The sequence below is a fragment of the Sebastes fasciatus genome, chromosome 19 (genome assembly GCF_043250625.1).
Source record: "Sebastes fasciatus isolate fSebFas1 chromosome 19, fSebFas1.pri, whole genome shotgun sequence".
NCBI classification, from domain to species: Eukaryota; Metazoa; Chordata; class Actinopteri; order Perciformes; family Sebastidae; genus Sebastes; species Sebastes fasciatus.
Window position 1 is genome coordinate 18,798,725 of NC_133813.1, and position 13,641 is coordinate 18,812,365.

Consider the following 13,641-nt stretch of genomic DNA (forward strand, 5'->3'; position numbering starts at 1 on the left):
AGCGAGCCGAAACGAAAAAGTAGAAAACGGCGGAGGGTCCGCGTAGATACGACCTGCACCCTCACGTTTTAAATCCAAAGTGGTAAACACTACACCTACGGTAAATTATGGAAACACTTTGGGTTTCACACATGCTAACTCTGTCATGGACGGGAAACGTTATCGTATTGTGGTAACGTGCGGTCAAGCCAGCCATCACTCTCATCTCCGACGTCAAATCGGTCGGCGCTACAACTGTAGAGCACCCATACACTGACATTTACGTTAAATACATTCAAACAGCCCCGATGAAGCTGACCATGACCGTATAAAAACATTACATGTCCCTTATAAATTAAAAAAGAAAATACCTCTAATTTGTGAGGGAAATGTCTTTATTCTTTGATTTTTGGGTTGCTGGAAATTTAAAAAAAAAAAAATCCTGACAATGTCTGATCTCTTTGACTTCAGGATATCTCTGACTACATACATGGTGAAAATCAAACATTCATACTGTATTAATTAAGATATTTTCCAAAGTCAAATCCCTAGAAGTGTATGATTCAACTTTTTCCCATGGTGTAGTCCTAAAAAAAAAGTTAACATATTGCAATAAATCATAATATCGAATACTTAAAAATCACAATACATATAGAATCGGCAGATAGGTGAATCGTCCCAGCCCTACCCATTACACATGATTATACATTTTATATGTTTCCCTGTATAGCTTAAAAATAAATATTTAGACATGCATTACTTGTGCATGTCTTGGCCTGCCTCCGCAACCGACTCGCCTCTTTTGATCAGCCTAGACAGCGATTTTCCTCTTCCTCTTGACGCACATGCCCTCATTACACCCTGTCGTCATGGCTGCTCAGTCAATAGCAGAACAAAAAGAAGTGAGCGTGATGCGGATGAGCGGAACAGTAAACGGGTGATTCTGTAGATGGATAATTGGACGACGGTGTAGATGGAAAAGACGAGAGAGAAGGGGAGAATATTGAAGGACGGACAATGCACGAGAGAAGAGGTTTATGTGAATCAAGTCCTTAAGTTGCTTGTCCTCCTCCGCTGCCTTAATTGGTAGCAAATTCCATGGGATATTTTAGTGTTTCAGCTATTTTTCTCCTCTTTTCCTTCCCCATTCATGGCAATACCACTTGTCAAACACTGCCTGCCTTACTGTATCAGAGCAGCGCAGACCTCGCACAGTTGATTACACGCACAGACACACACATCAGATATGGGGTTTGAAAGGCAATGGCAATGCATTGTTTGATAATTGTCAGGCCTGCTCAGTCAGCTGCAAAGCCTTCTCCACACATTTCTGCTCCGAAGTGTCAACCAAGCATCACAACTACCAATTTTCTCTGCTGCGTAGAAACTTTCTCACTGCTTCCCTGTCTCATATCCTTTGTTTCCACTTCCTGCAGGAGAGTCTGTGTCTGTGATCAAACACACCGATCCTGTGCCTGACCCGCGTGCTGTCAACCAGGACAAGAAGAACATGCTCTTCTCTGTGAGTGACTCAGAGGACCGTTTTAGTCTGTTCAGTATTATTTACACTTTGTTTGTCTTGTCTGACTACACCTATAAAGACAACAATGTTCTTTATTGTTTTAATCCCACCATCCCTCTTCACATCCATTGTGTTGAGAGTGACATCACTTTTGGAAAATATATAATTATCCATTTGTGCATGTCCATTCATCTACAAAATAAATTGTCACATTTGCTTCCATGGCAGCTACAACTGTTTCTAAAATGCATTCAGGAACGCAGTGTATTGACTCGCTGCATGTTGACGCTTGCCGCGTATTGAACCTCCCCCCTCTGTGTCTTTGTGACACACATCTCAGAATAGTTGTCAAACTAGTTTAACCCCTATGCCCAGAAGCCTAATGTGTAATGTGTTTTCTTTTTTTTTTGTTCTTTTTATCTACGTTCTGCTTTTTCACTTCTTCCCCCACAGGGCACCAACATCGCAGCTGGTAAGGCTGTCGGCGTGGTGGTGGCCACAGGTGGCAATACGGAGATTGGCAAGATCCGTGATGAGATGGCAGCAACGGAGCAGGAGCGCACACCGCTGCAGCAAAAGCTGGATGAGTTCGGACAGCAACTGTCCAAGGTAATTTGTTAAGTTGCACTATTCTCTCACTCTGTTGTTTTTTGCCTTTTTGTACGTTAAAATGTTAATAAAAACATCTATTCCTGTTCGATCAAGATGTATAATGTTGATTTCAGTTACGGTTAATTGTTTGCTATTAATATGACCTTTTTATAATTCAAGGTGATTACATTGATCTGCATTGCTGTGTGGCTCATCAATATTGGACATTTCAATGATCCCGTCCACGGAGGATCCTGGATCCGAGGTGCCGTCTACTACTTCAAGATTGCCGTGGCACTGGCAGTTGCTGCTATCCCTGAGGGTAAGCTGGAGAGCTACACACATGCAGCGATGCCCTTGACACGCTTATTGTTCTGAGAGGTCCCAATGCTGTGCCGTTATTCAGACCGCAGGAACAGTTGGTTGGAAAATCCTATTTTACGGGCTGTTTTTTAATACTTCATGATACAGGGACAAAGAATATTATTTTCCTCACTTGTGTAAATAAATGAATATAAATGAATGTCTCCATTTCTTTCTGTAACTGCTTATCTCCTCTCCCGTATGTGTTAATCCTCTTTTTCCTCTGTGGTTCTGTTGCTGTTTCTCTCCAGGTCTGCCTGCTGTCATCACTACTTGCCTGGCTTTGGGAACTCGGCGCATGGCCAAGAAGAATGCAATTGTCCGCAGTTTGCCGTCTGTGGAGACCCTTGGCTGTACATCTGTCATCTGCTCCGACAAGACCGGCACGCTGACCACCAATCAGATGTCCGTGTGCAGGGTAAGAGCAGAGTAAACACTGGCAGAGACGGAGAGAACAAAACACCATGATCTAGATACAGAAAGAATTGCATTTTTGATTGGAATGCTTTTAAAGGAGGGACAACCCAGCCAGCTATCTTTGGCAATCATAGTCTGTCGGTTAAACAGTTAGAAATCTGCCATTAAATAATGTTAAACAATAATTCAAAGCTTCAACAAATTATGGTTGGAGATGCAAATTTCCATAAAAAAGAGACAGAAAATAATATGTAGTGTTAAAGAACATTTGTCATTACCTCTTGACTTGATTAATGTTCTAACAACAAAGATGTTGTCCGCCCAGTCCGTCTTAGCCTTCTCATAGACAATTGAAGTAAAAACCTTTTTTGCCGTGTCATCACCATTCATCTCTATTAGCCTACAACCACCCGTTGGAAACAGTGTTCATTTAAACAAGCACACTTGCCCTACTAGAATATAAAAATATAATGTAATGCACACTGACTGACAAAAACAAGCAAACGACGGCTCAAAGTCAACTGAGGGGGTCACCTAATAAATCTAAAGATTTCTACGCATTTGATTTAACTGTGAATCAGAAATCCAATATTTACTCCACTGTTTCCAATCTTTACCTCGCACACTGTTTGTTGCTAATGAAAGCAGTGATTTAAAGTCGGCTCATTAACCTTCAACTGTCAGCTCAGTTCTTTTAAAGTGATGTTGACATTGTCGGCTTATCTAACAACATTTACGCTGGTTTCATAGTAACCAGTGTAACTATGTAAATAGCTGCTGTGTACGTCAGAATGTCAACAGGTGAGAGTGCCCGACTACTAACTAGTTCTCATTATATAAGCATAACAAAAATCTTGCGTCATGAAAGAAATTATCAATTATCAGACAAAAAAAGAATAGAGCAGCAATGGTCGTAATAATTACTCCACTAAGTTAAATCCCTACCAGCAGAGTATGATAAATGAGCACTCACGCTCAGTCTCAGTGGATGAGTTGATTGAAAGTAAATTGCAGATGGGGCAAGTGAGTGTTCTTTTTTGTACCGTAGAAAAGGGCTGCATCAGGGGAAAATCTTTAAGTGGCACATCATAATATTCAAACAGAAGACACAGTTGGCCCTTTGAGTTGAAGCTGCCAGTGTTTAAATAGAGTTATCCGTTTCTTAAAAAGCTTTGTCTCCTAACATTTTTAAGTACCCAAATTTGCATGAAACAACAATTAGTATTCAAGAGCTTCAGTGAAACGGAGTATGGCCGTGAAGGCAATGTATGGCTGTCTACATCCTCACCAGGGCAACAGTACCGTGAGGAGGTCTGCCGTGCATAGGAACTAGAAGGAAAACGGGAGAAAAGTCCAAAAATAAGTAGAATTTTAAGAGCAAAAGCTGGCTACTTTCCTGACATCTGAGAACCTTTCACATTTAAACTTATTTGAGAAAAAAAGACGACCTGTTGTTGATAGTCGGGATTTATTGAGCGCTAAGCAGTGCTGACGTTGAATGGCTAATAACGGATAATGAAGGATTTAGTTGTACACCAGTAGAGATGAAATTAGATTCAAAATGACATGTTATGTGTATATTTATTTTCCCATCCCTTATGTGCATGAACAACTTAAAGCTAAATGAACTATTATCCATTTACTGTCTATTTTAGTCTCACAAAGCGTGTATGATTTGCGTGTTCCTTCCTAGCTCATTTTTTGACATTGTATTTCTCCTTCCTGCTCCGTCCCTCCATCTTTCTCAGTGCTATTCCTCAGCTCTTTTATCTCGCCGATCTTCTGTTTCCCCTCCTCCTTTCTTCCCTCCCCATTCTTCTCTCCTCCCCCCTTCTTGTTCAGGCAGCATGCTGATCAGTATGCAGTAGTTAGTCACTTGCAGCAGAACCGGCAGTAGAGTTGCATAACTGACCTTGTGTTGAAAGATTCTCTCTCTGTCTCTCCCCCGTCTATTTCCTCTTCCCTTGCTCATCCTGCACAATTTTCTTTAAGTCAATAATGTGTTGTTGAAAGGCCTCATTTTTGGAAACCATAAAATGCTATTCCTGGTTATTTGGTAGCCACTCGCTGACAGAGACAGAGAAGCGTGTGCTTGAGGCATGCAAACCACTCCTGTCCGAATAGAGCAGTACCAAAATGCGGTGCCCCGAGTGACTGGATGTTTCTCCTCAAATCAGTCCCTTACTTGCTCTTGTGTTTTGCCACTGACATCACTGCTTTTTGTAGTCTTGCTGGTGCCTTAGCCATTATGCCAGCTCATCGTTTTATTCAAATATTTCTATTTTCATCCCTCGTGTATCTCTGTCCTGCCCCTTTCAAATTTTGGCAAATGTGATGCTTTGTGTGTAAGAATGTGTAACGAGTGAATGCATAACCTTGACATCTATGGTACCCGTTCCAAGTGTTGCTGATATCAAAATGCCCCCCCCGCCATCTCTTATATTTGGATGGGGAACAAAATATGAATATAATATGACTATTTTTTGTGGGTAATAAAACTCCTCCCCTTGCACTTTCAATTGAAAAACTGAATTCAATAAACCAGACACTGAAACCAGTCTCCTTACCCAAAGGTTTGGATACTCAAGGTCAAACTATTTCCGCCTTAGAGTGATTCACTTTTATACAACGTATTCACGTAGTGTGAGTGCACACAGAGGAATTCTGCGTCTGCCTTGCTGCAAGATGACATTTATGGACCCTTCCCACCAGAGTGCTCCGTGTCTGCTTTGGCTCAGCATTTCATTATTATCCTCTGCTGCTCTGAGTTTCAAGCGGACTCATGATATAAAGCTTTCTTTCCTGTGGATGGTAGTCTGCTGCCACCTGCTGGATTGCAGTGTGTCCAACACGATCTCAGCTTTTTTTCTGTCCCATCTTTTCATTTCTGAATTTAGACCTAAATATACAACGGAATGGATACACGACTTAAAATGTTGCACAAAAATATTTTTGCAACTCTCATTTTTTGGCTATTTACCCACCAAGTCAACAGATGCTTTGTGTGAGTATTAAGTACTAATAGTTTGTCTCTACCATATTTGTGTTTTCCAGATGGTTATCATTGATCAGGCAGAGGGCGATAACTGTTCATTAAAGGAATTCACTATTACTGGCTCCACATATGCCCCGGTTGGAGAAGTGTAAGTATTCAGTCTCATACGCCTGTGTGCTATAAGATGAAACTAATGAATGTATAACAAAATGAATCCCACTACTTGGAAAGGGATCATGTGGGGTCTCAACTGGTTACAAATACAAACCCCTTCCCCCTCCTTGTTTCTCACTTGTTGCTTCCTGTCTCCATCTGTTTTTCTTTAGGTTCCAAGATGGCAAACCAGTCAGATGTTCCCAGTATGATGGCTTGGTGGAGCTGGCCTCTATCTGTGCTCTCTGTAATGATTCCTCATTGGACTATAATGAGGTTGGTGGTGAATCTTTTTGCATGTTATATGGCTCATTAATTCCTTAAGAACCAATGTGGCTCTGTTAACAATGCCTTACATGTTTTGTGTGACATTCTCTGATTATATTGACCATTTTCCTTTTGTCTGTGTGTGTGTGTGTGTGTTTCCAGACCAAAGGTGTGTACGAGAAGGTGGGTGAGGCCACAGAGACGGCTCTCACATGCCTCGTGGAGAAAATGAACGTGTTTGACACAGATGTTAAAGGCCTGTCCAAGATCGAGAGAGCCAACGCCTGTAATTCCGTACGTAACCCTCTTGTTCTTCAAAGTCATTTCCAGTTTCATTAGAAACCATGTTCTGTACTTTTATCAAATAAGCTGAAACAGAGCAAAATGCAGAGAGACTAACAAACTACCGTTGTGTTTTTATCAAATCTTTAGGTGATCAAGCAGCTGATGAAGAAAGAGTTTACGTTGGAATTTTCCAGAGACAGGAAGTCTATGTCTGTGTATTGCACTGCTAACAAGGCCCGCTCCTCTGTTGGCAAGATGTTTGTAAAGGTAAGAAATAGACAAATTGAGTATTACTGCTAGGATTTGAATGGTGGTGACATACAAAACATGACATTGCTGGTGTCTAGATAATGTTGACCAGCTTTTTTTCTGGAAGTCTATCTATAGCTGAGTTTCCACCAAAGGTTCCCAGGACTTTTATTCACTGGAACTACTTTTCAAGGAATTAAAAGGTTCCTTTAGCGCATTGTTGTCTGTGTTTCCACCGTGGTCTAAAGACCTGCGAAGATTAGTCAAATTAGTCTGCTGACGTATGAAAAAGCAACATGACGTGGGACGAGGGCTGCTGATGGTCTCGACGGTAAACAGCAGTTCAGTGTGTCTGCACATTTCACCTTAAAACACTGGGGAAAAAACTTTAGGTTTTGTCTCACTGCGACAATTTTTACTGCTGTATATATTTGCTGATGCACGTTGGATGTAATGAATGAAATGCAGCAGAGGAAAATTAAACTAAGAGCGTCTGCCTCCACAGTAAATCATCTGTTGAATGTTTGAGGGTTATTTATTAAGTACTTTAGAACGTTGACGGCGTGAAACAATCAGAAAATAACTTTTCCGTCTCTCATTCACAGCACCGCCGCGCTACGTTTCTCTCTTTTTTAGCTCACTCACTCTTTTTCTCTCCATCTTTTTTTTAAATGAGTCCGGAAGCCGACAGCAGAGCCTAACTTAACTTTTAATGTTATCATAAAAGAGAAATGCTCTCCCCTCATCCTAAAATGGTCTTCAGTACTTCCTTGTTTTATGAATGAAACGGTACAGTTGAAGCAGCGGCGCTGCGTTTGAGTTTCACCAATCAGTGATGATCATCCCTGCGAACTCTACCCGGAAAGTTCTGGTACTTTCAGAAAGTACTCCCCCCTCAAACAGAGCTTTTTTTGGGGGGTAAAAAGGCCCCGTAAAATGTCCCCAGAACTTAATTTAGACCCTGGTCCCTGCAGTTGAAACTCAATGAGATCCTCAAAAGGTTCTTATTTCCAAGGGAAAGTTCCTGCAGTAGAAACGGGGCTTATGCTATTAAAATAAATGCTTTTGATAGTACTATAATCATGTTCGAATATGTCTTTATCATTAAAGGATAATGTGCATTTTGAGTAGCCTATTTTTTTCCCTAAAAATGTTACAAAATAAAATGTTTTGCTTATTGTAAGTGTTTCTCTTAGATACTGTTTTGTCCTTCCCTTTGTATCCTCATTGTCCTGTCCGTTCCTGCTCATAGGGTGCCCCTGAGGGAGTGATCGACAGGTGCACACACATCCGTGTAGGCAGCAACAAGGTGCCCTTGACCCCTGGCATCAAGGACAAACTGATGTCTGTGATCAGGGAATATGGAACCGGCAGGGACACCCTGCGCTGTCTGGCTCTCGCCACGCGAGACCACCGCATGGTCAAAGAAGAGCTGAAGCTGGAGGACTGCACCCGCTTTGTCGAATACGAGGTTCGTCTCACTTTTTGGTGTCTGGGTTCCTTTTCAGGTGTGACGTTGTTGGCTGTCAGCGTCTGACGGTTATAAGTGAGAATAAGCAAAATAATCTGAATGTTGCACCATTTTTTTCTTTTATCATCCAGACTGACCTGACGTTTGTTGGCTGCGTTGGCATGCTGGATCCTCCCAGGGCAGAGGTAGCAGCCTCTATTAGACTCTGCCGCCTTGCAGGCATCCGAGTAATTATGATCACCGGAGACAACAAGGGTACGTAGAGAAAGTCATATCTACTTGGAGAGAAAATCTGACTCGCACAAATCCTTATAACTTCTTTCAAGAGAACATTAAACTACACAAAATTTCCAGGAAGCCTTAAGAAGTAAATGTGCTCTCATTTGCATCTCAGGGACGGCAGTGGCTATCTGCAGACGTATCGGTATTTTCGGAGAGGACGACGATGTTTCCAGCATGGCATACACCGGCCGAGAGTTCGACGATCTGTCGCCTGCTGCACAAAGAGACGCTGTGATCAAGGCCCGCTGCTTTGCCCGTGTTGAGCCTTCACATAAATCCAAGATTATTGAGTTCCTGCAATCCCATGATGAGATTACAGCTATGGTAAGCCTAATAACCTATTCACAGACCTCTGGCATTCTAATAAAACATTACTATCTACCATAAGTTAGTTTAGTAGTTGTTTTTTTAAACATGCACACTTTCTTCCAAAACAAAATGAACCAGATAAAGTGGAAAGTTTATAATACACTGTAAAATAGCTCTTAAGAATTTCCTTGTTTTCCCTCTCCCTTCAGACTGGTGACGGAGTAAACGACGCTCCTGCTCTAAAGAAGGCTGAAATCGGTATTGCCATGGGCTCAGGCACAGCTGTGGCCAAGACCGCCTCTGAGATGGTGCTGGCCGACGACAACTTCTCCACCATTGTAGCTGCGGTCGAGGAAGGCAGAGCCATTTACAACAACATGAAACAGTTCATCAGATACCTCATCTCTTCAAACGTGGGCGAAGTTGTTTGGTAAGGATGGCTGGTTTTATACAAAGACGCACTACATTCCTCCGTACACGTCATACCTGTAACATCACAGTTTCTTTTACTCTTTCATAATCACGCTGCCTTTTGTGTGTAGCATCTTCCTGACCGCAGCCGTGGGGTTCCCTGAAGCCCTCATCCCCGTTCAGCTGCTCTGGGTCAACCTGGTGACCGACGGTCTGCCTGCCACCGCTTTAGGCTTCAACCCACCCGACCTGGACATCATGAGCAAGCCGCCACGCAACGCCCGCGAGCCCCTCATCTCTGGATGGCTCTTCTTCAGATACCTCACCATTGGATGTAAGTGGTTGCTGTATATGTAGTGTTTTCCCTTTCCTCGCCATGTCATCTAATTGTCGTGGATTTAAGTAGCCAGGCGTCTGTGTCATCGCGTGTGTGTGAATGATGTCATTTTTGGTTTGCATCACCAGGTTATGTAGGAGCTGCCACTGTTGGTGCTGCTGCCTGGTGGTTTGTTGCTGCTGAGGATGGTCCAAGGATCACCTTTTACCAACTGGTATGAATTCCAGCCAATATCATGCTAATTATGCACACTTAAACAAAAACACTTTGAATTTAATCTGCTGTTCTGCTGCTTTAATTTGTTTTTTTCCCCCCTATCACTTCTTACAGAGCCACTTCTTGCAGTGTGGTCCAGAAAATCCAGATTTCATGGATCTGGACTGTAAGGTGTTTGAGTCCCCTTACCCTATGACCATGGCCCTGTCTGTGCTGGTCACCATTGAGATGTGCAATGCCCTGAACAGGTTAGTCTGAGCAAGGAATCCTCCCAACTGCTATTACCAATTCATTAGTAGGTCCAACATGTTTCAGAATATTTTTTTTTAGTCAATAGAAACATAAAAAAAATATTTTTCCCAAGATGATGCTCAATTGATGTTTTCGGACCAGAGGAACTTTTTCATAGTTCTAAGAACCCCTCTTTTTTATTGTGTCCGCACCACAAGAACTAGGAACGATTGTAGTTCTTAGAACGCCGTTTTGAGGGACTATTTTTAGCTCCTATTTCAGAGTAGGTACTCTCCCAGCACAAGAGGATCTGTGAGTGACACACGTGTACCGTGATTGGGCGAACACATGAGCCAATGCAGCACCGGCAACTGCCATTTTTTAAAACCCCTGTAGCCGGGGTGCCCTGATAGCTCACCTGGTAGAGCGTGCGCACCATGTACCAAGGTTCAGTTCTTACCCCTGCAGCTGGAATCCGACCCCTGGCCCTTTGCTGCACTTCATCCCCTCTCTCTTCCCCTTTCATAACTATCACTGTCTCTATTAATTAAAAACAAGAAAGAGAAGAAAGAAAAAATAATAAGCTCAAAAAATAATCTTAAAATATAAAAAAAAAACGGTAGCCGTGTAAACAACAGACAACACTAAACACAGACAACAGTTCATAACAAAATAAATGGAAGAAAACACGGACAAATAGACCGACAGTGAAGTCCAGAAGTTAACTTGTTCATGAGCACACGCCCACTCAGCCAGAGAACGAGACATAGCTCTGATGACCTCTGCTCAGGGCGCTAACGCAGTAGCGCAAAGCACACCCACTGAGCTCAAGAAGCAGATTCTAACTGAAACCGAACAGGTACATTCGTGTCGGCTGCTTAACTGTTGTTTTACTAGTATTTCTCAGTGACTACGCTCAATTTCCACTTTCATACACTGACCCTGTGTTTTATATGGACTAATAAACATACAATGAAGTATTTTTTAAGTACAGGCTCTGAATTCAGCGAGTGAGTTTTTAACAAGCATGTCCGTTTGTCTTTGTTATTGCTCAGTGTGTCAGAGAACCAGTCGCTGCTGAGGATGCCTCCCTGGGAGAACGTGTGGCTGCTGGGAGCCATCTGCCTCTCCATGTCCCTTCACTTCCTCATCCTCTATGTGGAGCCACTTCCAGTAAGAAACATTTCTTTTTAGTTTGACACAACAGTAAGATACTGTGAAATGAGTAACAAAAGTCACGTCCGCTGTTTTCTCCGATCTCGGAGCCCATCGGAGATTGGGCTGACGATGGATAAGCCTCACTTTCCAGTCCAATTAGCAACTTTAAATGTAAGACTGGAGTTGGGAGTTCAGAGACGACGTGTATGATTGGATTGCTTCACAAGTAGCCAGTTCACAAGCTAATTTTAAACCAATAAAAAGCTAAATCATCTTCAGATGAAGTCGGTGGGTTCCCAAGATTGCATTTTGCCCGAACGTGATTGGTCAATACTGCTCATACTACAAACGGAAACCAGAACGCTTCTTATTCCAAAATCTTGTCCCGTTGCCTACAGATTGAATGCAGAATCTGTCTCTCAAATTTGAAATGCATGACTTTTTTCCTCTCGTGTGCTTCTCTCTTCAGATCATCTTCCAGATCACTCCTCTGAATCTGACACAATGGCTGATGGTGCTCAAGATCTCTCTGCCCGTCATCCTACTCGACGAGATACTCAAGTTCGCGGCCAGGAACTACCTGGAGCCCGGTAAAGAACTGGAGAAGCCCGACAGCAGCAAAGGCTGCTGGCTGTCTGCATGCGTGGAGGGCATCTCCTGGCCCTTCGTGGCCGTTTCCCTCCCTCTGGTCCTCTGGATCTACAGCACCGACACTAACATGGCCGACATGTTCTGGTCCTGACTGACTTGAGCACAACCTCGACTTCTTTCCATTTCCTCCCCCCCACCTCCACTCCCCCTCCTCCCACCACCACCACCACCTCCCTCTGTCCTCTCCCTCTTTCCCCTCCCCTCTCTCGCCTTCCCACATGTGCATAGCTTGCGTGCGTGCGTGTTTGTAGAGTTAGTGTGTACTTGTGCGTGCCTACCGCGGGTGTTTCGAGAAGGACCAACTTTAACACATGAAAACGTAACAAATAATTTAAAAATGTTAACATTGAGAAGTCACCTGGTTTGAGTTGGGATAGGATTTTTGGAATGGGTGAGGCTTTAAATGAGAAGAGCATCACTCCCCGTAGCTGTGGATTTTGTTGCTGGTTTGAAAGAAAATATACTGTTGCCAGTTTTTTTTTATTATTATTATTATTATTATTATTATTGTCAATATTGCCTTTTTAAGGTTTATATTTTTTAATAATTTTGGGAACCTCAGTTGTCTTACATCACTACAGTAACAACAGCACACTGTTTTGTTTAGCTTCCCTCTTCATGAAAAGCAATTTAAGATATCATAAATCCATTGATCTGTACAGAGATTGAATTTTATGCAACTGAATTTTTTTTTTTTTTTAAACGGCTTCGTCAATTCTTTGACCAGTGTGGCTTAGACATACCGCCTTCATTTATTATTTTCTCATGTTTACCATTGTGTCTTCAGTATAAAAACTCAGAACTCTTTCAGAGAGGACAAGCAGCTCCGTGTGGCAGAATGAGAACCGGGGAAAGGTTTGGGAGTGAACGTTTTGAATGCTCCGCTTAAAAACAAACAAAAAAAAGAAATCTTGAAAAACAAAAAGCCGCATGTCCTGTGACCAAGCATGAACTGTATGTGGGTTCTCATTCCTAATTTAATTGTGTATGTCCCCCCCAACCCCTTCCAATGTTAGAGTATAAATTAACCTCATGGATGTTTTTGTTTTTTTACACTATAATGATTTGAAAATAAGCCAGTTTGTCTGCACTGGGCGGAGCACAGCTACCTCAATATGATAAAAAGATATTTTTTTTTGCTCATCTCTAGATGCTTTTCCTAAACGGTCTTGCTGAAGCGTAACATCCGAGGTGTGCCCACTATTTGCTTGTGCAGAAAATATAAAAACAACATTTTTCCTCTAACATTTTTAAGGATATATATGTTTGTATTGATTTTTTTTTGTTTTGACTTTCATTAACTTTATTTGTGTTTTGCTTTGGAGACGGAACCGAGTGGGGATGATTTGTACGTTAATCATCTCCATGGCGTTTGATTCAAAGGACAGTAATAATTAAAAAAATCCTAAGAAAATAAAATACTAATACTCCAACACTGAACTTGGATTGCAAATAAGAAACCCAAAATGTTGTTTTTTTTTTACTTCAAGGAAAAAATACACTCATAAACCCTTTGAATCAAAGTGTTTTCTGTTTTTATTTAATATGATTCAGGCCATTGGTCATCAACATTATTCATATCCAGTGTTTTTTTTTCTTTTCTTCTATGTGCATATAATACTTGAATACAAATCATTTCAGACATATGAATGCTTCGGTGTCCTTGGCACAACATGACGGGCAGGAGGTATTCACAGCACAGGAACAGATCTTGTGTATATTTGACTCTTACAGGCTTTAATATTTAGAGGTCT

At 42.0% G+C, this 13,641-nt stretch overlaps 1 protein-coding gene across 2 annotated transcripts in view; it reads left to right on the forward strand.

Annotated features, from left to right (window-relative positions):
• atp2a2b (ATPase sarcoplasmic/endoplasmic reticulum Ca2+ transporting 2b) overlaps positions 1–13,410 on the forward strand; it is a 29,905-nt gene extending 16,495 nt beyond the window's left edge. For both annotated transcript variants that reach the window (XM_074617425.1, XM_074617424.1), the window contains 17 exons: positions 1,416–1,501; positions 1,955–2,110; positions 2,273–2,414; positions 2,707–2,873; positions 5,927–6,015; positions 6,194–6,296; positions 6,450–6,581; positions 6,720–6,839; positions 8,074–8,292; positions 8,424–8,547; positions 8,687–8,898; positions 9,093–9,313; positions 9,426–9,628; positions 9,760–9,845; positions 9,962–10,095; positions 11,134–11,251; positions 11,706–13,410. In XM_074617425.1, coding sequence (XP_074473526.1) covers positions 1,416–1,501; positions 1,955–2,110; positions 2,273–2,414; positions 2,707–2,873; positions 5,927–6,015; positions 6,194–6,296; positions 6,450–6,581; positions 6,720–6,839; positions 8,074–8,292; positions 8,424–8,547; positions 8,687–8,898; positions 9,093–9,313; positions 9,426–9,628; positions 9,760–9,845; positions 9,962–10,095; positions 11,134–11,251; positions 11,706–11,978 — 2,585 coding nt within the window. In that variant the 3' untranslated portion in view covers positions 11,979–13,410. The remainder of the gene's footprint in view (positions 1–1,415; positions 1,502–1,954; positions 2,111–2,272; positions 2,415–2,706; positions 2,874–5,926; positions 6,016–6,193; positions 6,297–6,449; positions 6,582–6,719; positions 6,840–8,073; positions 8,293–8,423; positions 8,548–8,686; positions 8,899–9,092; positions 9,314–9,425; positions 9,629–9,759; positions 9,846–9,961; positions 10,096–11,133; positions 11,252–11,705) is intronic.
• The last annotated feature ends 231 nt before the right edge of the window (positions 13,411–13,641 follow it).